General features: G+C 43.2%; 2 protein-coding genes across 3 annotated transcripts in view; both read left to right on the top strand.

Annotated features, from left to right (window-relative positions):
* The window catches only part of Fax (failed axon connections), a 30301-nt gene extending 8012 nt beyond the window's left edge, over positions 1 to 22289 (top strand). The window contains exons 2-4 of one of the 2 annotated variants that reach the window (XM_076770162.1): positions 19252 to 19590; positions 19798 to 19950; positions 20224 to 22289. In XM_076770162.1, the coding sequence (XP_076626277.1) occupies positions 19252 to 19590; positions 19798 to 19950; positions 20224 to 20580 (849 nt within the window). In that variant the 3' untranslated portion in view covers positions 20581 to 22289. The remainder of the gene's footprint in view (positions 1 to 19251; positions 19591 to 19797; positions 19951 to 20223) is intronic. The other variant, XM_076770163.1, reaches the window with a different exon arrangement.
* Positions 1 to 22858, top strand: part of Evi5 (ecotropic viral integration site 5) — a 472270-nt gene that overhangs the window by 32386 nt on the left and 417026 nt on the right. The gene's annotated exons all lie outside the window — the stretch shown is intronic.

The raw sequence follows: 22858 nt of genomic DNA, 5'->3' as shown, positions 1-22858 counted from the left end.
ATACTCTATGTTTTAAGAGTATTACATTTTAGATTGCACGTTTTGATAAAATTATGTGGAGAATTTTCGTGGTTATTCGTTCGTAAATAAATATATTGCACTTTCTATCAATTTTCCATCATATAACAGTTAAAATTATCTGTGACTAGACATTTTTTTAACCACGATTCCAGTCAGGAAGATAAGATAATTTTAAGTATAGGGAACTTACGCAAGTACAGAGTTCGTTTGTGGGAAACAAATTGTCGTTGCTAGACAAGAGGATTTATTTTCCAAAAAGATAATTAATAGAAAACTATCTATATCTCTGCATTAACGATTCTCTTCCACGTCTCTCTTTCGATTGCAAGATGCCCCTCCCCCTCCCACTTTGGAAAACACTGCTGTAACGTGAACAAATGTTGACGACCCTAGGAACGTCTAAGGAAAGACATGGAAAACTCGCACGACGGCGAACGTGATCGGAAATTTAACGATCCTGCCGCAATAAATCTTTGTTGCACACGGCGATTAGCATATGGCACTGTTTAGCCTCGTTAAAATTTTGAGGAATGGTGTTTAAGACGTCGATGAAAGTTTGACCGTACGCTACGCACGTAATGTGTTCTCACATTATGGATGTCTGGAACATTTCTTAGGGGAGATATTAGACGAGGGAAAGTTTTATTTTTCTTTATTTGATATATACGATAGGTTAAATCAATTTTTATAATTTTTACATCGTAACAAAATATATTCAATATATTAGTACGAGTCGATTCCAGAGAATTTGTTATTGAATTCTAGTTATTATAATATTATACAGGACCGAGAACTGTGCCAGATTCTTCTGTCTCTAAACCGTGCAAGAGATTAAAAAGGTTAAGAAAAAACCGTCGCTGTAGAGAGTACACGAAGGAACATAAGTGGCGTATCTTTTCGGGTGACTTACTGCGTGTAAACAGGGTTATAAATCATCTCCTTTCAAATCAGTAAGCATATCGTCTGAGTGGTCCATTAAAATCATAAATGCTCGTGTAAACATCTTGACCTTTGATCTATCCAAGCACGGATTACTTAAAATAAAATACAAAGAATTTATCCGTGGCGCTTGAATATCCTTGGATGGTTAAATTTGCATGCATTGAGCAAGTGCATTTTTCCCATGCCTATGCGTGCACGACGATTGCCTTGCGCAGACAGCGACGTGCCTCGCGACACGTTTCTATTCTGCGCGTTCTTCGTCCTTCTTTGTTCTTCGCGGAGACATACTTTTGTTTTAATAATCAGAGAAGAATTCCAATGTTTTTGTCTCACCGTTCGTAACGATTCTTTTTTGTATTATTTATTCAATTTCACGTTTTACAAACTGTGGTAAACAGCAAAATATTGCGCCATAACGAATAACTATCGAAGAGCGTAGTTCCGAGACGACCTCTGTTCAATACCGGAGCATTCTTTCGTCCGTCTTGGTTTTGTTCTCAACATTATTTTTACGCGTCTTCTTTTTACGGTCACGGTGTTTCGACAGGTTATCGTCGTTACGACTTTTTACAGACTTTTTATTTTTTTCAACGTGTTTCGTTTCAGCTGCCGTTCGCTCGACCGAGTCTCGGTTACTTTCGAATTACGTCGAATTGCATCACGGCACGAATTTGTTTAAAAACGAAAATCAAACGAAGCTGTAAATTAATATGCTTATCATAAATAGAATAACATTTTCACAGTATAGAAGAATAAGGGATTGTAAAACGTTCCTTTGTACATTCATGCCTTAAACTATTCTGTAAAAATTTTAGCCACTATTTTGGAAAAATTATTTTCAGTTGCGGGGGTCATTTACGATCATTTTTGGTCATTAGACATATCCCCGAAATCCTACTCACTTTCGAGAAAAAAATTCGAGTAGGTGTGAAATTTTTCGTCGAAAAAAAAAATTTCAAATCGTTCTAAAAAAATTATTTTCAGTTGTAGGGGTCAATTACACTCATTTTTGGTCATTATACATACCCCCGAAATCCTACGCACTTTCGAGAAAAAAAATCCAATAGGTAGACAAATTTTGGAGGGAAAATTAAAAAACTTCAAATCGTTCTGGAAAAATTATTTTCAGTTGCGGGGGTCAATTACTATCATTTTTGGTCATTAGACATACCCCCGAAATCCTACGCACTTTCGAGAAAAAAAATCCAATAGGTAAACAAATTTTGGAGGGAAAATTAAAAAACTTCAAATCGTTCTGGAAAAATTATTTTTGGTTGTAGGGGTCAATTACACTCATTTTTGGTCATTAGACATACCCCCGAAATCCTACGCATTTTCGAGAAAAAAATTCTTTACCGAAAATATACTGTGTGGCCGGCAATGTTTCTATAACTTTTTAACGAAGCCTAGATCAACAAATTGGTATTCTTGATTTTCGTCTTATTTTGGCCTCTAGAAGCTCCCATTAAAATTTTTCCCAAGTGTGGTCGAACACCCTGCATACGAATTATTTGTGTTGCTTCTGAACTACTTTTTTACGCGCGTTTCGGGTAACATCGAACGTTCGAGCAACTGGGATTGTCGAGTAGATAGACAGTGGACTCGATGCGATAGTTAGATCTTGGGAGTCGATACGTTTGTTCCGGTTACTCGAACGGCACTACCAGGAACTCGTCTCGCATTCGCAGCTAACTTCCGCACGGAATCGAACGCGTTTCTCCACGGCGCGTGTGTAGGCACGGGTGAATTCGAGGCGAGCATCGTGCAAGCGACAAGTAAATCTGTATTCATAGAAGGACACGGAGCGAATGAATAGAGACCGAGCCACGAACGCATCGAACGGGAGGGTGCTTTATATAGTGATGGAAGGAACGCGTATATCGCGTATTGCGTCTTCGAATGGACAGTTCTCGGGCGGAAACCGCGTCGCGTCGCTATAATGCGATACCTATTGACCGCCGTCCATGGAAAAGAAACGTGCATGCGAGGCGTAACTGTTGGGGCATTTGCTGCGTGTCGCGCACCATCTAGCTTCGACCGAATGATTTATCGAAATTGGTTCTACCGCGTTGTCGATACAACGACGCAAATAATTAGACACGTTGTCCCTCTGCGTCGAACAGGAACGATTATTATCATCGTTCGCTTTAACGCGAGGTTCCCTGTCTACGCGCTATTTGAGGTTATGTCGGTTTTACCGACTCCTAATTTTTCCCTTTTCCAAGGAACTTATTACACGCTTTGTTCGTGATAAAAAATTTAGTTTGCAAATATACCCTCCGATTATTCGCCGCCAAGGTGTCGTAACCCTTGTGCACCTGATTCTACGCCAGACTTTTTATAACGTTGCAGTGAAACCGACTTGCACGCCCTAGTTCCTGTCGTTCCGATACTAAATAACGGTGAACGCTGTAAATACTACATTATACGATTCTCAGAAATCTAGTTTACGCGCGCACGAAACTACTTTTCCGTCGAACATCGATATGGCTCTATCGTCGAGTCTCTTTTATCGTAATATCAATATTTTCCCCCCTACGAGGAAAGTAAGAAATTTTTCGCCCGATCGACCGAGCAGTTCGTTTCGTACGGCGCATTCAGGTTATTAAAGCAGCTTTGCGATTATCGGCCATGAATGGATTCATCTATGGATGATAAACGCCTTATTCTAACGAGTCAGTTACAAATTAGCGAATTCTAACGTAAGGCCATTAAGCTTGGTACGCGCGTTTCTTATCGACTCCAACGATCGGAAAACTCTACGGTAATTATTCATGCCGAGTGATTCACTGGAATGGTATATCCTGGAGTTGAAATCAGTGAAGCCTCAATTGTCGTTGCGCTAGATAATAACACTTCCGTCTAGAAAATACTGCACTTGGAGCTTCGTATTTAGGTCGTCTATATTACGGTTAGTAAAACTTGGTCAAATTGAAAATGGCGAGTCACTGAAATTGAAAGTTTTTAATGCTCCTCTTTATCTCGAGTCATTTTATCCTAGTTGCAGTGTCTCTCAAACTCCAGCTTCCGGTGGACCGTTCGACGATAATTGTCGGATTTTTTGTAATACAGATGGAATTAGTATTTTATCTTCAAAATTTTAAATGACAACTCGAGAAAAACTCTTTCACAATAAATAAAATCTTAATTTCTTTGTTTTTGTGGCTCGGGTTACTTTCGTAATAACCGGCTGGTATGCTGTTGAATAATCTTGTTTGTTTGGAGTCGCTTTCTTACTGCATCGGAAAGGCAGATGAAGTTCCAGCTGTAGGAAAACATATACGTATAGTACACCTTATTCGTAATCTGTAACGCGATGCTACACTGGTATTACTGATCCCGTTACACGGTATTACTACAGTCGAAGCTGGCCTGTGGTAGTCGTTCAGCATTTAAACGCGCAGAAGTTGTGTGTGCCACCTGGTGCATCGTCGACGATGCTGTAAATAGCGAGCAATCAAGCTGCTTGAAAAACCTGCTCGAGCAAAGTACGAGAGCGTGGAATTAATATCACGATTTTTTTCTGAATTGTTTTCTTCTTTCGATATATTGATGGATCGTTAAAAGCTATTTGATTTAATCGTATAATTTACAGGTTATATAAATATTTTAAAGGCAGCTTTAAAGACATAGGTTATGTGTTCATATTAAAAATTGTAAACAATATGGAGGTTAACAACTTAAATAAGTTAATGTATCGGCTGATAATTGTACGGTTGAATTGCACGCAGTATGGTATTCTCAATGCCATAATCGCCACGCTTGAGAAGCAAGCTGACTCACCTGGCATTTAAATTCATAACAAAAATGTCGCACCAGGTGCGACGCGTCGTCATCGCGATTTGCCCACGCCACGATACGTTCTATATATAAATATATTTACATATTTTCGAACATTCTCGTTCGTGAGAGGTACAGTACGCAGAACGCAATACGAGAAACAGTATAATATACTGGTACACCGGTCGTTTGTTTCAAGTATACAACCTATTTTCATTTTTAAACGATCGATGGTATCGATCCTTTTTTTTCTTTCGTTTTAAAGCTTCAATTATTCTCGCTCTCGAACGTATGAAAACATACAGAATGTTCGGCTGGGAAAAATTTTAATAGAAGATTCTAGAGGTTAAAATGAGACGAAAATCAAGAATATCAATTTGTTGATTTAGGCTTCATTAAAACGTTATTAACAATTAAATTCAAAAATTTCAAATCGTTCTAAAAAAATTATTTTCGGTTGCGGGGTGCAATTACAATCATTTTTGGTCATTAGACGTATCCTAAAAATCCTACCCACTTTCGAGAAAAAAAATCGGGTAGGTGCTGAAATTTTTCGGCGAAAAAAAAATTTTTCATATCATTCTAAAAAAATTATTTTCGATTGCGGGGGTCAAGTACAATCATTTTTGGTCATTACACATACCCTCGAAATCCTACCCAGTTTCGTGGAAAAAATTCCTTACCGAAAATCTAATGTGAGGTCAGAAATGTTTCTATAACTTGTTAACGAAGCCTCAATCAACAAATTAGTATCCTTGATTTTTGTCTTATTTTGGCCTCTAGAGTCATTAAAATTTTTCCCAGGAGTGATCGAACGCCCTGTATATTTCGAGAACGGTGTGAACATTTTGTAGCGTTAGTTATAGTAATTAGACGTTGTTGTTTAGTAATGTTTGCTTTCTTGTGTTTTTCTTTTGTTCTTCTTCCGCTATCTTCAGAAGCGATCGCCCAGTAGAATTAGTTTTCCATTTTGTTGATTTCAAGCACGTTCATGTAAATTACGTCTCCCGAGTACATGAACAATTAGAGTTTGCATTGTTTAGCTTTCATTGTGGTACGAACGCATAAACTATTAATGCCGGCGATCCCCTAGAATCTCTTTATTTCAACGAAGGCTGTTCTAGAATAGATACGCCTGTGACAAGTGCCTTGAGCACATCGGGCTGAGTATCCACTTTCCGCATACACGCTGGAATATACTGGAAGCTATATCGTTGAGAGAGGATTTCGGGAGTCTGAAGCTCGAAAGTTTCCGAGCTTAATGGATCTGCAGAGCTTCCAGGAGAATATATCCGATGCCCTGCTTAAGGTATTATAAGTCGGTGCACGGGATAAGGGAATTGAGAAAGGTATTCAATTTCGAACGATGATACGACTGTCTTGAATAACATGTTTGCACATATTCGTCCTCTTATCGCGGAATTGCTTTCCGCGCGTGCACGGGGTGTCCGGAATGTATTCTCGTACTGTGCTTGACCTGCACTAAAATACATCGCCGCGAAACAGGAACATACGACTCTCGAACGATCGAACAAAAAGTGGTAGAAATTCGACCATTCGTTTTCGAGGTCAGAAAATATTTTTTACGCGGTACTTTCCCATCGTGTTCGTCGGTTTCGCGGCATTAGTTTCGGAGACACCGGCTTCGTTAATCGGCCGCGACACATGACGCAGATCCGAGACCGTCTTGCGCGGTCCGACGCGTCCGGGTGTATCTCTGCGGTTTATATCGTGGCAGAAAATAAAGTCGACGGAACGAATGCGGGGGCAGCGAGTTCTTAAAATAGCCCCGAGACCTCTGGAGTCGCGATTGTGCGTATATCTCTCAGCTCGGGGAACAAAGACGGCCGATCGTCGCGAGCGACGCGATGGAAGAGAACGACGAACGAGAATGCCCAACAGCGACGCGTAGAAGAAAGAAAGAAACGAACAAAAAGAATAGAACGGCGGTCACTTTGTCCCAAGGAGCTTGATTAGCGACCGCCCAATCGACGATCCTCCACGGGTCCGCATCCGTCCCCTTTTTCGCCCTGTAGAGACGCTCCCACAATGTGGGCTAATTCGAGTCGGGTTTCCTTCACGGATGATGCTCGTTTCGGGAATGTAGGGGTCGTTTAACCTTTGACTCGTTGGGTACACCCGGAATCTCGTGGAAAACATACGAGGGATTTTGAGCATCCTGGGCCTTGGAGGCTGTTTGAATCATCGGTCCTATTCATCCGACTGTTTACTTATTGATCGTGGCTAACGAGCGCCTCGATGTCGCCACTCGAAGACTCCATGGCTCTTTCTGATTAGGGTAAATCTATGCTTGCTATTATGTATCGTCGAGACGAACGGTTAAGATTCGCTGGTGACTTTAAACTTACAATGTGGTTGCATTATCGAAGAAGCGATGTAAACGTTCCAAGAAGTAATAATTAGTTGGCGACAGGTGCGGTAAATTGGGTGAGCGCGGAAGAGTTTCGTACTAGAGCTGGTTAATTTTCTGGACCGATAGACGCGCCAACATGCGGGCAGCCATTGTTATGTCACAGTATTATGCAATGTCGTTCGACCAACACCGGTTGCTCGATGCATAATTCTTCACATCGACAAACAAACAAATTTAACACACTTCTTTAACTATCTGTTTGTTTTAAGAGCTAGATTCTAATAGCGTATGGCAACATAAAAACATGCTATAAAATAATCTTTCGTTCTTTCGAAATAACATTTTCACCCCGGGGCTATTCAAATGAACACCGGCTATTAGCAGATTGCGGATATAGCGATCGACACTATTTATGGCGGCAACCATACGGTTATCTATCCAGTCTGTATAATTATATCTCTTGCCGGGGCTATTATTGTTTTATTGGTTTTCTTTTTTTAGATTGATAACCTATTTGCAGCGCGGTTCTTCACCTCCCTCGATTAAGATTAATTTTCGAGATGTTTATGGCGTCTCGATTTAATCTCGGTTTCTAAACAATCTTTTCGATAGCGGAAACGCCTGGTTAATTTATTTTTGTTTCGATAGCCCGGATAACGGAGAATTTATTATAATAGCGCGCGATACTGGTAAATATAAAAACACCGGGTGGTTTCTGTCGGTTAAATGGCAGAGAAAAGTTTCAGCATCGCGATCTAAGGGGAAGCATGACAAAGTGCATTCAACCGCGCCGCAGAAATTCCTCAGTGGCCAGATCACGCCACGAATCTCACAGGGCAATCTATTTCTATGTATCGCGGAGCAAACCGCGCATAAGTTACTCTAATGGAATTACATAACTCCAGCCGACGAGGGAAATTGATCGGTACCGTTAGCGCAGCCGCTATAATCGGACCCCGCCCATAATTAAATTACCCTTTAATTGGATTACAATGCCGACCATAGACCGGGGCCCCATTTTATGCGATCCATCGGGGGGCCCCGATACTTCTTGAATCAGCCCTGTTCGTTAATATAACCGCCACATCTGCTTGGGCTCCTCCTCCTCTTCAGTCGGCATATAAATCCTCCTTCTGCTGGCCAAATGTTCCTTCCTCCGTGATTTACTTGTTCCTCATTATCTTCGGGCTTCTATTACCGTTCCAAGGCACGTCACACGATCGACAACTTCCAGTTCCAGTTGGTGTTCCTCTACGTATATCTGAACTTAAATTATTTTCAGCCAAAGCGAAATAAAGTGTCTCTAAAAGAAGTATTTCATCCGTAACCGCGAAGTTTTCAACTTTCGTAAAAGGAAAGCGTTTAATAATTTTCAACGGTGGCGAGTCTCATAGAAATCCGTCGTAAAGTTTTCTATTTGCACTCTTCGCCACTGTCGTCGCTGTCGTCGACTTATCCCGGTCTAACCTTTTTACTTTGCAATTTTCTGTCAACAGCCGACGAGATTTCTGTGTCAAGTATTGTTTTCTTTCCCTTTTTTTTTTTACATTATATTTGTACGGTCCAGGTTTCGTTGAAAGTTCCATTTAAGCTCTCTCTCTCTCTCTCTCTCTCTGTCTGGTGAGTTCTGCATTCTCATTCTTTCCGAGTTACAGCGAAGACCTGCTCGCCAAGTTTGCTAGCATACACGCGCATCGTGCCGGCATACCGATGCAATGTACCCAATTTATCCCCTTTGCCGCGGGCCTTAATTAATTAATCTTCCAATTGAACCTCATTACTGCTTATCTTATCGCGGTGGAACGCTTGAAAGACGCCACGGACAACGCTGGCATTCCTCGACCGCGAGAAATTCGTTTTGTCGCGGGGGTTCATTGCACTGTTTCAAGAATGGATGTTGCAACGCGTGTTCGCGTGCGCGGTACGGTTCATATCGACGCACACGTTTATGTGGGACGTGTCGAATATACCCTCATCCGATAAACCTATCGATCAATTATCACGGAACTCGGAAAACTCGGGCTTATCGGAAATCAGCATTACGTTTTCGCAAATTAGTTTCGTTCGACGTTAAATTTTTCAAAGCAATATTTTTTTTGAGGTTAGGACGCGTCCATGAGTCGAACTACGAAATCTAGGACTCCACGACGACACGTGGAGGACGCGTGGAATTCGTTCGAAGAAGTTCTGCGTTTTAAATCCGAAGCAGTTAGTGCTTATCGCGTTTCTATCTGTGAAACGAGAGATTCGTGCGTCGCGTCCTCTCGAGAGTTTCGTTCCATGGTGATTCCTTATCGATGACACACGATGCCATAATCGTATTCGGTTGCGGTTCGTCAGCTACGGCTTTTTTTTTGCTACGATAATGGCGTCCACCTCGGGACTCGATGAATTAATGGTCCGTTAATATTAAACGTGGAAGATAACGATTAATTCTTCCGTCGCGAATAAATATATACGTTAAGAAAATTACGATCGTCTCGATATTAAAGTGTTTGGTTCGAGCAAATAAAAGGATTGGTCGCAGCAAATTTGCACAGCGCGCTAAGGTGTATGACGGTCCCCGTTTAAAGAGGCCATATTGTGCGGATATCAACAGAATTATCTTCGCGTTTCGTAAGATGCTTCGCGCTGCATGAAGGAAGTTCATTGTTCGATGGCTGACGATCTATCGGGAGGCAACCAGAAAAATGGTAGTTTTCAGACAATTCCGTGCGCGATGGGAAAGGAGGATCTTATCTGTTCGATTGGCTGGAAGTTGTACGCGTTTCGTTTCCCCTCGGAGTCGGTTAACGCGGTGTCGGTGTGTATGTATCACAACTTTTGCTCTAACGAGTAATTCGGTTAACAAAGATTGATATCCACGGTATTGTACCTAACTTTAATTGTACTTCTGAAATTATCGAGTTGCGACGTGCAACGTTTCGTACATAGCAACTGGGACGCGCAAGCATCCTGCACAAGTGAATTAAAGTCAAAGGCGGACAAGTTTGGTCCCTCCATTGTTCGAGCAGCCATACTGAAAATGGCGAGCAACGTGGGACTCTCGGGGTGGGTTAGCACGTCGGACCGATGCGTCTGGACTGTGACGATCAATTTTCTTGAAAACTTACGCCGCAACCTAACGTTTATTTCTCTTATGATTAAAACTAAATTTGTTTGCAGACCCGACAGGCCCCCCTATAACGTGTTATATTTAACACGTGACGATCCAGACGTGTAATCTGGCATGTTGGAAAAGTGGATTAAAATCAAAGGCCGGGCAAGTTCGGTCGTTCCCTTGTGAGTCGTGCGCGCGAGGCCTAGCAATGTCGAGTGGAGGCCACTAGCCTGGAACGTTTACACTGTTGCACATTGACGCGGAAACGCGACGAAGAAGGTGAACTATATGGACAACACACGTGTTAAACTGCTGGCCGACATGTGCCGCGGCATCGGGTATCGATACGTTGAGGTAGGCCGGCCACCGACCTCTCTACGAGTTCTCGACACGTTGGAGGCAACTTGTTCTCTGCTCGGCAAGTGTCTCGGGCCGGGGAACTGGATTTTTATCGCGCTGACCCGGCGTGTTCTCCATAACCGTAATCAGAACAGAATTCACCCACTAAATATTCGTAAAAGATCCAGCGACCACTTTTTTCACGCTACGAAATTCGACGGTCGCTGGAGACTCTTTGTGGACGAAACGATTCCAAACGATGAGGATTTTTCTTTTTAACGTGTCAAATTTGCCGATCAAAATTGAAATACGTGAAATATTTTTGATTCCTTCTATCTCCATAGGATGTAGCTACGAAGTTAACGTGGATGTAACTTTGCATAGGAACTTCTAATTGATAGTCAGGATTGCAAAAATAGCGTTGGCAAACGTGGAGTTTTCTCAAATGATTCGTGTTCGCATAATTTCCTACTTCCATCTAAACACGGTGTTTCCATCGGCATCAGAACTATTGATCGTTCGTTAAGTAGGCGTTTAGGAATAAATGTAGCTGGGATCTTCATTCCGCGTGCGTGGCTTTATATTACAACGAGGAAACCGTTGTCCTCCATAAGTAATACGACGTTGCATAAATTTTCAAATAATTACATTGTCATATATCAAACAATTATTAGTTTAAACTTGCGGAAGGCCACAGCGGCTCCAATAATCCACTTAAGGGTTAAAATTAAATTTATCTCGATAATAGTACTTTTTAATAGATGATCGTGAATTTAATCTAACAGTAGTCAGATCGACTATAATGGCGGATGAAACGTCTTGGAGAACAGTTATTGGTCGTTGCATACCACCCATGGAGCATAGTTTTATGCACATTGTACCCGCTCGACGTTAAAATCTAATTGCATGATTGTAGATCGGAATTTCTAGCTGGGGGTTGGGACAACGAGTAGGAAATTAGGCGCTGTTACGGACGAGTCGAGACGAGAGGACATCGAACGAATAGAACCGTCTTTTGTAATTCAGGCTCATAGGCTTTTCAGATTCATCGTAAGTGATACAGAGTGGCTCGTCCTACGTTGCTATTACGTACGATTTCCTTGCGGCGTTGATGGGGGGTAATTGCAAACGCAAGCTCGAGATTCATTCAAAACCAACTCGACACGAAAATTGTCTACGGTTATGAATTTTTATTCACAACAGTGGCATTATATAATCTTCGATTCTCCTCATACTTTGTTAGCCTACCCTTTTATCTCTTTCAAGTCATAGAATTGTTTTCTTCCTACGACCATGCTTCTTTCATAACTGACCACAGTCACGAGTGCCTGCGATCGATTCTTTCAAAACGCCAGGAACCCAATAAGCGCAAAAGATAACGCGACGGCGATTTATCTCAACCCTCATTGTCAGCGCCTAGTTTTGCCCGTGGTATTCGAGTCTCGGGACCCGGGGTTTTACGATCTCGTGAAATTAATCAAAAGAGGAACCGACAACCACCGAGAAGAGTGGTTCAGGGAGCGAAGAAGGACCACTCATTTTACAGCTTCTGAACATCACGACGGGGCGCCCATTACGAATATTTATGGGGTACACGATTCTGTCACGTCCAGTTGAAGATCTCTCCCTCTACCTCTCCCTGGGTTATCTGTCTTTCTCTCTTTCGTGGACGTAATCGAGCGATAGGGTCGTTTGTTAACGGTTAGATAGGCCGGGCAGCGCGCTGCTACAGACGGATGAGAATGGGGACCACTTTCAGTTCTCTCTATTACAAGGTGTACGGGGCGATCCGTGGGCGCTCGAAAGGTCGAGGCACGTCAAAGCAAACTGAGGCCAATGCGGCTGCTTTACGCAACGAGACTCCTTGGCTCATTGTTCGCGATATACGCGAAAACCTCGGTTGATTTTTTTCTGCACCGCATTATCGTCCATTCTGCTCGAAAGTATCGTCGTGGATCTATTGTCGGCTTAAGGCTGGCAATTTCGCGTTTCCGTCGCGTTTCGTGCTCTTTCTTGCGCGATGGTTAACAACGGGAACGAGCCCTTTCACGTTAACCAGCCATATCTTAAAACCGTCCATCTCCGTTTCTTTGGTCCTTGGTTATTACTCTTATTTCCTGAGGCTACGACTTACCCACGATCCTCTGTTCCGAGATTTTAATGCTTTTCTAAGTGTCCATAGACATCTTTCCTGCCGTTAACCGCCGTCGGTTGTTCGGTGAAAATTAGATCTCAAAGCGGATAGAGTTGGTCATTTCTGCGAATGACTAACGTTGATTCAACTAAAAAGAAAAAGGTTGAGAAGCACTGATCGAAGAAGTTCCGCGCGTTCTACGTCCATAAATCAAAAGACGTTCGAATCGTTTGGTGTCGGCGATAGTAAAGTGGGACACGTACTTTAACAAAAATGGTCGTTACAGTTACACCATGAATTACATTATGCCGCGGTGCTATCTATCTTCCCCCGTGAGTCACACGCGCGTGACTCATCATTGTGCATCAAATAATAATTTCGAGGTCTACGCGATACGACGTTCGATTAGAATAAGCCTCTACAGCGTGTTTCATAAATTAGTCCGCAGCAGACAATTTGTAAGGCTCTGGGCGAACAGGATTCATTAGGGTAATTACCTGACTCATCGAGTGCTGAGTAATCAGCGTTTTAATATGATCAGATGTAATTGCGCTTATTAAAAGTAGCCCGATCCGTATCGCGTTTAGGCTCGTTTTAATCTCCCGTTTCTATAAAAGAATTTCGCTGACGAATTCGATGAAATTTAACCGTGCATGGCTGTACTTGTTGCCTGACGGAATGAATTCACCTCCGTACGTGTACGGCTCGCTACCGTCTGTGTGTGTACGTGTGTACAGCAGTGTGCCAAGTCGTAAGTTCGTTGGACTTGGCAGTCGGCGCGCGTTTGCTTTCGTTTTCGGCCGATTGGTTCTCGTCGGTCATTTACGACTCCGGTAGCCTTGTAGTGAAACTATTTTCACGTGCAACCATTCACCTCGCCGGTATTTTCATCGTGCAACGTTCCCCACCATTGATGCCAAGCTGTAAGACAGCGGAAAACGATCTTTTGTGGGCACGCCAGGCGCGACATACTTATGCGAGCAAAAGCCCCGCGCGAGCGTAGGTGTTAAAACGCGCGCTTTCCTCGATTTGCGAACAATAGAAACATTATTCCACGCGTATTTATGCCCGCCTTTATTCTTCGCGTTTTCTAATCACAGCCCAGGTCGTTCGCAGCGGGAAACCGCGTTCGAATTGCTCGCTCCATATTTTTACGCGTATCATTTTGCAAGTAACTCGTTACAAACGTTTATCAAAGTGGAGCATGAACGAAATCGTTTCACCGTAGATTGTGACGAATCGTAAATATGCAGGGTGAAAAAAAAACACGCTTACGAGCGTTCACAATGGTAGGGATACTTGAATAAGAAGCCCGTTTCATCGTTTGTACCACTTCTGAGAGAACGGTTATTATGCCACCGGGAACTATTACAAACGACGGGATTTAGTGTCGTACTTTAATCAGTGTAATGTGACCAGATTTACGGACGTGAAACGCAACCCCTCTAGGAAAACTCTAATTGAAGAGTGGAAAAACGATCGTAGTCGCGAAAAGTAATGTTAAGGTATCTATCTTTTAGACATTTGCGTATGGCACCACTCTTCGCGTTGCTGTAAAATCTCAATAATATATTCGGGTCAACCATGTGCACGTAATTGCCAGCCATCTAACGTCTAGAAAAGCGATTAGTGCAGGGAGGATATGGCAAATCCGGGACTGTCACGGGCAATCCCGAACGTCTGGTTACATCGAGTCAGTATAATAAGGCCCACAGACATAACCATTTTTTTAATTGCGAAGCGTGTGGAAGCCGTTGCACAACTTGTACGTCAAGATTTAATCGACTAAAATGTCATACTGGTATCGACTGGAGATGTTGCTATCGATAATATCATTAAGATATCGATAACTTATCGATAATCGATAGCAACGCATCTGACTCTGACCAACAGGTACAAACATTTTAACAGACCTGTGAGTCATGCAACGTCACGCTTCGATAGCCAGTGGACGCAGCATGTGGGTCAGAAGAGAATTGCGAAAAATGTTGACTACCGGTGATAGTCTTCGAATAATGCATCGGTTCGAACGTGTTAAACGGAACAAACAACGCGTTAAATGCGCCAGTCATCCGTACGGTTGCGAAGCTACGCGTGTATATAATCCTCTTCCAATATCGCAGATGAACATTTACAACCGAGTTAACGGTAAAAAGTTCGTTCTACTGGCTAACAGAGCGAGGAAGAAAGATAGCGGTAGTCAGCCCCGTTTGCTTTCGTTTTTGGGCGTCGATCGCAGCGAGCAAGCCAAGTAGAAAGCCAAGGGGGTCCTATTGGCCCTTTGTAGGGCTGTGGCTAAAGCTCGCAGTTGGCCGGCGCTGAAGCAGCCAGCAACCGGCAGCATCCCGTACGATCAATACGCAGCGCAAGCTGCGTGCCACGACTACGTGGAAATACGGCAACGACTACCATGATCGTCGTCGACGAAGACGATGACACGACTACTACGTCCATGACGAGGACTGCCTACGTACGATACCACGACATAACGGCTTGGGAGCCTCAGGGTGAGGAGGAGGAAAAGGGAGGAGGTGGCGGAGGAGTAGGAGGAGGTGGTGGTGGAGGAGGAGGAGGACGTTGCCAGGCGACGGAAGCTGCCTACCGCCAGAGTTCATCGTCCTCCAGCTTGTTTCTTCTCCCTTCCACCCACCCATTCACCCTCCGTTTATCCTTCTCGGTCTCCTCGCTCGACGTTTCTCGTTTTTCATGCTCTCCCTCTAACCCCACGCGTTCCCCCCTACCCTTTACGCCGTTATACCACTCCCTGATTCCCTCTCTGGCTTCTCTTCTGCGTTCTCCCCCCCCTTTCAATCTGTTCTCTCCTTTCTCCTCCCTCTCTATTCGGGCTTCGTACTTTCCTCGCTGTTGCTCCCCCTGTGTTTCGCTCGCCTCGGTGTTCCCCGTTTTTTCTAGTTTCTCTTCTCGCTCCCTTTTTCCCTCGCGGTCTTCTCGATAGCTTCGTTTCGTCATCTTTTTTCAAACTTCCCTTGCCGCTGCGTGCGGTTTTCGTCTCCCCGTGGCATCTTCGGGACTCCTAGGATCTTTTCCTCCATTGAATCTGTCTTATCGATTCACTTAACCCTTCTCCCATCTCGTTACTCGCGTTACACAAGCTATCCAACGATGCAACCAGAGATTATTTCTTGCTAGAAGATGGAAAGTAAACTCGAAGAAGTACCATACGTACATTTACTTTTCAACAATAAATCACTCGCCTTTCGTATAGTTTGAATTATCGGGCATCCCCGAATTTGTCTATTGTATTCTCCTTTCAACCCTTGCCCCTTGCCCCTCGCTTTGCAAGTAAACATACATAAGCGCAAGCGCATAGTCGTGCGTGCATTTGACTCGGCTGAAATGGCAAGCGTAAGGCAACTGCCCCGCAGTAATTTTTACTCCGCCTACCGTCTGCCTCCACTCAACTTTTCATCTCTTCGAATTGATACGCGCGTCTCCGCGAGAGAGATCCCTGCGCGATTCTACGATTATTATGCACTTTCGAGCGGGCGCGCGGAGGTTTTAACGATCGTCGGCTCGGCGAAACGATGGCAGCACCATCCGCAGACGCGTGGGCACTTGCGAATTAATCAGTACCGACCGCTTCATCGATTTTACGCCGAAGGATATTTAATTTCCGGCGTATCGGATTTTCGCGCTCTGGTCAAGCCCGTTGCCCGTGTTCAAGTACGGCTTCGTCGTAGCCGACTGCGCCTCCGCGTCGTCCCTCGTTTTTTCCCCCTTTCTTTCTTCTGTTTGCTTTTCCACTGTCGTCGGACGAGCACCGATATTGTTTCCAACTTAACGAGTTCAACGTTCGGACTAATGCACGTTTCCTATATTTTAGCGAGACACCGTCCCTCTTTCTCTTCCGACTACTGTTGCGCGCGTCGTTTTTTTCTCGGTCCTCCGTTTAAGCTCCTCTTTTTTTCTGTTTGCTCTCTCCCCTCGATTGTTCGTCCGTTTTTTCTCGTTTTCTCTGCCCTCTTCGTTCCGTCTCTGTTTCTCGTTCGAGCATTTCTCTCTCCGGACTCTTTCTCGTCCCTGGAATTCACATTGGCATACATCCTCTGCCGCTCTCCGCTTCCCCTCGTTCTCCTCCCGCATCCACTTCCACATCCCCTTGTACCACCCGTTCGTTACTCACCATTATCACCGACGCACTCGCATTGCAAAACAGGCGTGTTGCACCTCCGTCGTCATCGTTGTCGTCGTCAACGACGACGTCGTCGCATCCATCGTCGCTATTATCACTTACACCGAGATACATACCGTGTGCTTGTACGCTCTGGGATCTTTCTGCTCGACTTATTTTCGTTTATTTTTCGACCAAGTCGCAGCTGCATTCGACACTCGCTGATTAACGGCGATGATGAGCTCTTTCCGAAGAGGTGTTCCCACGTATATCGCGACATTGTTCCCCTTTTCGTGAGACCGGGTTCGATGCTCCGGTCTCTCCGTCGTCCGTATTGTATGGTTAATTCAGGTGATTTGTATAGACGACGCCGGTGATACGGCATTCTTCCACTTGTCGATTGTGATTGACGTAAAGAAATGTTTCTCGGCATTTCTTTGATTGCGTCCGTCTTTCGCGACGTTTCGGGTCGATAACCGTCAGCGACGCCAAGCCGGTGATTGTATACAATTACATATGCCATACATTTGGGCTGTTTCGACGAGCGGCTTTGCCCGAAAGAGGAGTGGTTAAGAATTTTATGTCGAAGATTGTAGTTTCGTAGGGATTCGTGCTGCGAAGGCAGAATCCCGCATTAACGTGAAAGCTCTTATACAAATTGTAAGGTATTCGAATGCTTCTTCCATCTTTATTGCGAGCAAGGTTGGGCAAATCTTTATATCTACGGAAAACGTATATGAGATATGAAAAATGCTAGTAACTTAAATATTTACTCGTGGACCCGCGTCCACGAATATGTAACGACGTGATGCAGATTTAAATTCCACTGTGTATCTCTGAGGTCATAATTGGACACCTACTTAAAGTGGATTCTAGAACCCCGTGGATTCGCAACGAAATGTGTTAACAGATGGCTACCGAGGAGCGCCTAGAAAGTTTCTTATTATGTGCTTTGGTGAAATCTAGGCAATGGAGATATTCTCATTGACACTGTTTTAAGTCGCTATTGTAAACTATATAGCTTGAAGAAAGTGGAGTACGTCCGTATTGATTTGAATGTTTGTTAAAACTCCATTGTTACAATATTAATGAGGGCCGCTGAATCCGGAGAATGTACCTTGTTATCCTATTTTTCTACGAGCATTAATTATTATTTTCAAGGTACACGTACATTTATCACGTTTCATTGAATTGATAGATATAGGAACGATACGCGCGAAATCTTCTCGTAAGGGGTATATCACTAGCGACGCAACTTGATCCACCTGTAAAGGACACCAGATATCTTATTGACTTATGATGCACTCGGTGTGTGGCATCGACGCGTATAAATAGAACACACGTCTGTTGCAGGTGCGATTCTTATGCTTCCTGTGCACCGATTAAAAATACATACTGCTTGAAAATAAACCGTTCGCGATTAATCTTTTTTCGTTTCTCGTTTGCCCCCATTTAAGAGTAAATTCTCATTAACGGGAGAAAACATTTTCAGCAAGTGCCTGCTGCTCTGGAAAAATATAAAAGATCCGCTTCGGGGATTCGAACACGATGCTGCAGGCACAGCGAAGCTCAGAAGGCAAACGCGCTGCCCGTCGCGCCATCGAAACCTCTTGGTGTTTCTTTGCTTTTTTCTGTCTTTTTTTCCGCAACTGCAGACTCGTACAGCGGGGGCTTCCGATCCCACACGTATAATACGTGCTTTTGAGCGTTGTATGGTAAATATTCAATGCAAATTACATCCATTCGGCAAAGGATACTTTGCATTGAATACGAGTACACCCTATAATGCTCTAATGTATATATATACGTACATACAACTTTCTACAAGTTTTACTTTTCAAAATTGTTTAAAAGGAAACAATTTTCGCGTTCGCTAATTAGGATAAACTTAATATCGACGCTGATTTTTAAGAGGGTTGAATGTTATGAATTTCGAGAAATCGTAGGAAATTTTATTTGCTGCTCGGGTTATATTGGAAGGCAAGAATAACGGGCAGTAAAAGAAAGAAAAGCTGAAGTGACTCTTCGATAACCCTAACACGACCCTTAAGGTCAAGGATGCTTGACGTCAGGGTAAAAAGGGTCTATCCCGAGAAACCGATACGATGTATAGGAATCGTTACGAAAGACTTGTAAAAATGGGGATTGCTGGGAAGCCGTCTGCTGGCAAATGCAGGAAACGATATCGTATTTATTGCACCCGTTGATTCTTTCGCCTGGGGAGACGGGTGGTTAACACTTTGACGGCCGCTATCACGTGTACGTGATTTTACTGTCTCTGTCACCATATATCATCGCCTGTTCCACTTATTATGTTTGTTCAGGCTTAAGTTTTATCTCGTATGCTTATAACTCCTTATAATAATATTTCTATAACGCCTGAAAGGAGGGTCGGATGCATATTAATTTTCGTTCGTTCGTTCTTTTAGAATGTGGACCACAAAATGAAATTCCGTTCCAAGAAGGGCGTATTACCGTTCATCGAGCTGAACGGCGAGGAGATCGCGGACAGCACGATCATCCTTCGTGAACTGAGCCAGAAATTCGGCAAGGACCTGGACGCTGGCCTCACGTCCGAACAACGAAGCGTCTCGCACGCGATGATATCGATGATCGAGAATCACCTGGTTTGGGTGGTGATGTGCTGGCGTACCAAGAATCTTGATCAGGTTTTGAAGGGTTACAAAGTGAACCTTCAGCACGTCCTTGGAACCCGCATCCCCAACGGAATTCTAAACTTCTTCTTCAAGCTTACATTCGGTCGCAAGGTAAATTTCAAAAAGAATCCAACACGGGTTCGATCAGGTTTCTTTGCACAACCATCTCTTTAACGAAAATGAAATTTCTCGTCGACTTTTTTTTTTTTTATAAACATCGAATAAATTTTATTCACGAACAACTCTGCGTAGTGGTTATTGCAAGAAGAAATTGCATGTATAGAACAGAGTGTTGCGACCATCCGTAGTGAAATATAGTGGGATTTGTTACAGAGCGCGAAAAAGGTGAAGGCGCAGGGCATGGGAGTGCATACCCCTGAAGAAGTGTCCCAATTTGGTTGCGATGATCTCAAGGTTCTCTCCGACATGCTTGCGGACAAACCTTTCTTCTTTGGAGACGAGCCAACTACGGTAGGGTATATTTTACATTTCATTCGATAATTATTGTAAGAGTTCAACGTTAACCTTTCTAATTAGAGTTAATTAATCAAACTTGTTAAAGTAAAGAGTCATCGAGGATACGAAAGTAGTTTCTCCAATCGCCATCGTTGCTTATTGGTCGACTTGACCCTGACTGTTACAGGGTAGATTGTACACTTACAGAGACTTCAAGCTTACACAAAAAAAAAAAAAATATACTGACCCGGAAAGTGGTTTTATAATTGTATTTTGTATATTCAACAGTTGGACGTTGTAGCGTTCGCGCACCTCGCCCAGATTCTTTATATTGACAAAGACACGCCGTACAGTCTGAGAGATTACATGCAGGAGAACTGTCCGAACCTGGTCGGGCACAGCTCGCGTATGAAGGAACGATGCTTCCCTGATTGGGACGAAATCTGCTCCACGCTCGACATGAACACGCATTTACCGAAGCCGGAAAAGCAAGAAGAGAAGGAGGGCAAAGAAGAAGCGAAGGAGTCTAAAGAATCGAAGGAGGAGAAGGAGGGCGACAAGGAGAAGGCGGACAAGGAAGAGAAAGAACTGGAGAAAGACAAAGAAGTTGACGAGAACAAAGAAAAGGAAAAAGAGGGGAAATAAGCTGTCGCGCGGCGACAGGAAAACAAATAAATCGTTCAAAGGAAAAAGAAGATTTAACTGTGGAAAATTGAGGGTGTGATCTGGATACGGTGGGGGGAGAAAGGAGAGATGCGGAAAGGGTGGGTAAGGATGCATGTATGTTGAGCGTATGTGTGTATGAATGCGTGTGTGCATGTTTTGCGCGAATGACCGACGAAAATGGAGAAAACGAGAGACGGTGTAGAGAGCATGAGAGTGATAGATGGGGGGAAGGGGGAGAATGCACGAGAGGAGGTAGATCCGACGAGAGTGCAAGAAAGGGGAGGGGATTCAAGTCTAGAGCTCTCTACTTATACGTATAGATATTAATAGACTCATAATGTTAAATACTTCGTTTATATACGTTCAACACGTTACGCCATTTCTCATCGACACCCCAGCACACCCGAATCGAACAACTATTTCCGACCCAGGGCCCTTTTTCCTCCCCCCCGGCATAAAACATAAAAAGAAAAAAAGCAACAGAACGGGGCTATCACATAAGTCATTAGAATTGTAGGTTTGCAATATATCAAATGCAATAGCCTGACGCAGGTGTGAGATCTTTATGAACAGTGGCCAAAACGCGGAATCGTACCGCTGCAAAGGCGGTGTGTACGGTGTGGTAGTAGTTTACGAAGAAGAGCGAGATCGTTTATGGTTGCGATACACGAAATAGCCGCCCCTGATTCCGATTCAGGGAGAAAAGCGCGTCTTGCGGTCGCTTCTACCATTGGCTCTTACTGTGCAAAATGAGTTATGTACCTAGCGTTCCAAGCAACGTACCGTATATCACATTATGATGATCTTCGTTTGGTCGTGCTTTTTTTTTTTAATTTTTATTCGCGTTTCGAATCGCCGTTCGATGGAGGGGCCCTTTTAATATCATCCTTTCAACACACGTCGATTCGAGTCACCACTCATACGCGTTCATACACGCAAAACACATTCCTTTCTGATACATTGGTGCTCGAATAATTTCTAGGGAATCGCTTTCCGCGGCGATTATCGGAGATTTAGAGTCCTCGAGTCGATGCATCAGATTGGCGAAGAAATATTTAGATAAAAAGAAAGAAGGTGGGCGGTCGTTGCTTTGTAATTTGTCTTTCTATACGGCCACTGCTTCGATCGCTATCAACCTCGAAGCAAAACGTATATTTTAACTTCACGACTCTCATCGAGTACTCATTCCCACGCGCATAGCGCGCTATCGGGTCGACTGCTTTTACGATTTTATTGACAACGTCCTGACGAGCGAAGACTCATTTGCGATTACGGATCGACGGCAAATATTATATTTACGATTAATTTGTATATTATTATATAGATATTTTGTATTACATATACGCGGATGCGATTCGAGTAAAAGCGTCGTTGCAGAGGCGATGCTCGCGCGTCGACGTCCCCCGAGCGGATACGACTGTCTTTATTTCTACTTTTTCTTTCCACAAAAACGAAAAGAAAGAGACAGGAAAAGAGGCACAGGCAAACATCGATCTCCTCTGTCTGGGTTTCCTTTCGGTATATTTGAAGAAAAAATAAAAAAAATAATAAAAGAAGAACGCTGTGCTGCCCCGTGATTAGTTCACTATTATTAGACGACTTTTTCCTCGGACCTGTGAGAAATTTTACATTACGTAATTATACAAAGTGTCTTTCACACATCGAAAAAAAAAGGAAACAAAATGAAACTGACATTTTGATGTATAATGTTATCGAACGGGAATTGAAGTTTTTTGTACGAGGCCGCGCACCAAAGCGGCCGCAAAATATTCCACGAAGACACGAGGATATATATTAATATTTAAGTAGCTTACTATTATTAATGATGATATTACGATTACATAAAGAACAAAAAGATGGAAAAAGTAACAATTAGTGTGTGGAAGCTGTTTATACTTAGGACATCGCATACGTTTACACCCGTGGTTACATTATTATTACGGATTATTACGAAGTACGAGTAAATAATAATAAATTAGTGACGAAAAACACTTGGACAAGACCATAAACGTTGCAAGCACAGTAGGTAGGAACATCCAGTACAGTAAGATTATTATAAGAGGAATATTAATAATAATTATAATATGACTGCTCGTTTTATGCTCGGCGCTATACATTTCATTGTCATTATTATATCACCATTTATTAACGATATACATACGAACAAATAAAATGTGTTTATAAATATAATGTGATCTTTACGAAATTTATCGATCTTTATTGATTGACCCAGTTTGGTGAGCATTGTTTAAATACT

The sequence above is a fragment of the Colletes latitarsis genome, chromosome 8 (genome assembly GCF_051014445.1).
Source record: "Colletes latitarsis isolate SP2378_abdomen chromosome 8, iyColLati1, whole genome shotgun sequence".
NCBI lineage: Eukaryota > Metazoa > Arthropoda > Insecta > Hymenoptera > Colletidae > Colletes > Colletes latitarsis.
This window is presented reverse-complemented; position numbering and strand designations above follow the sequence as displayed.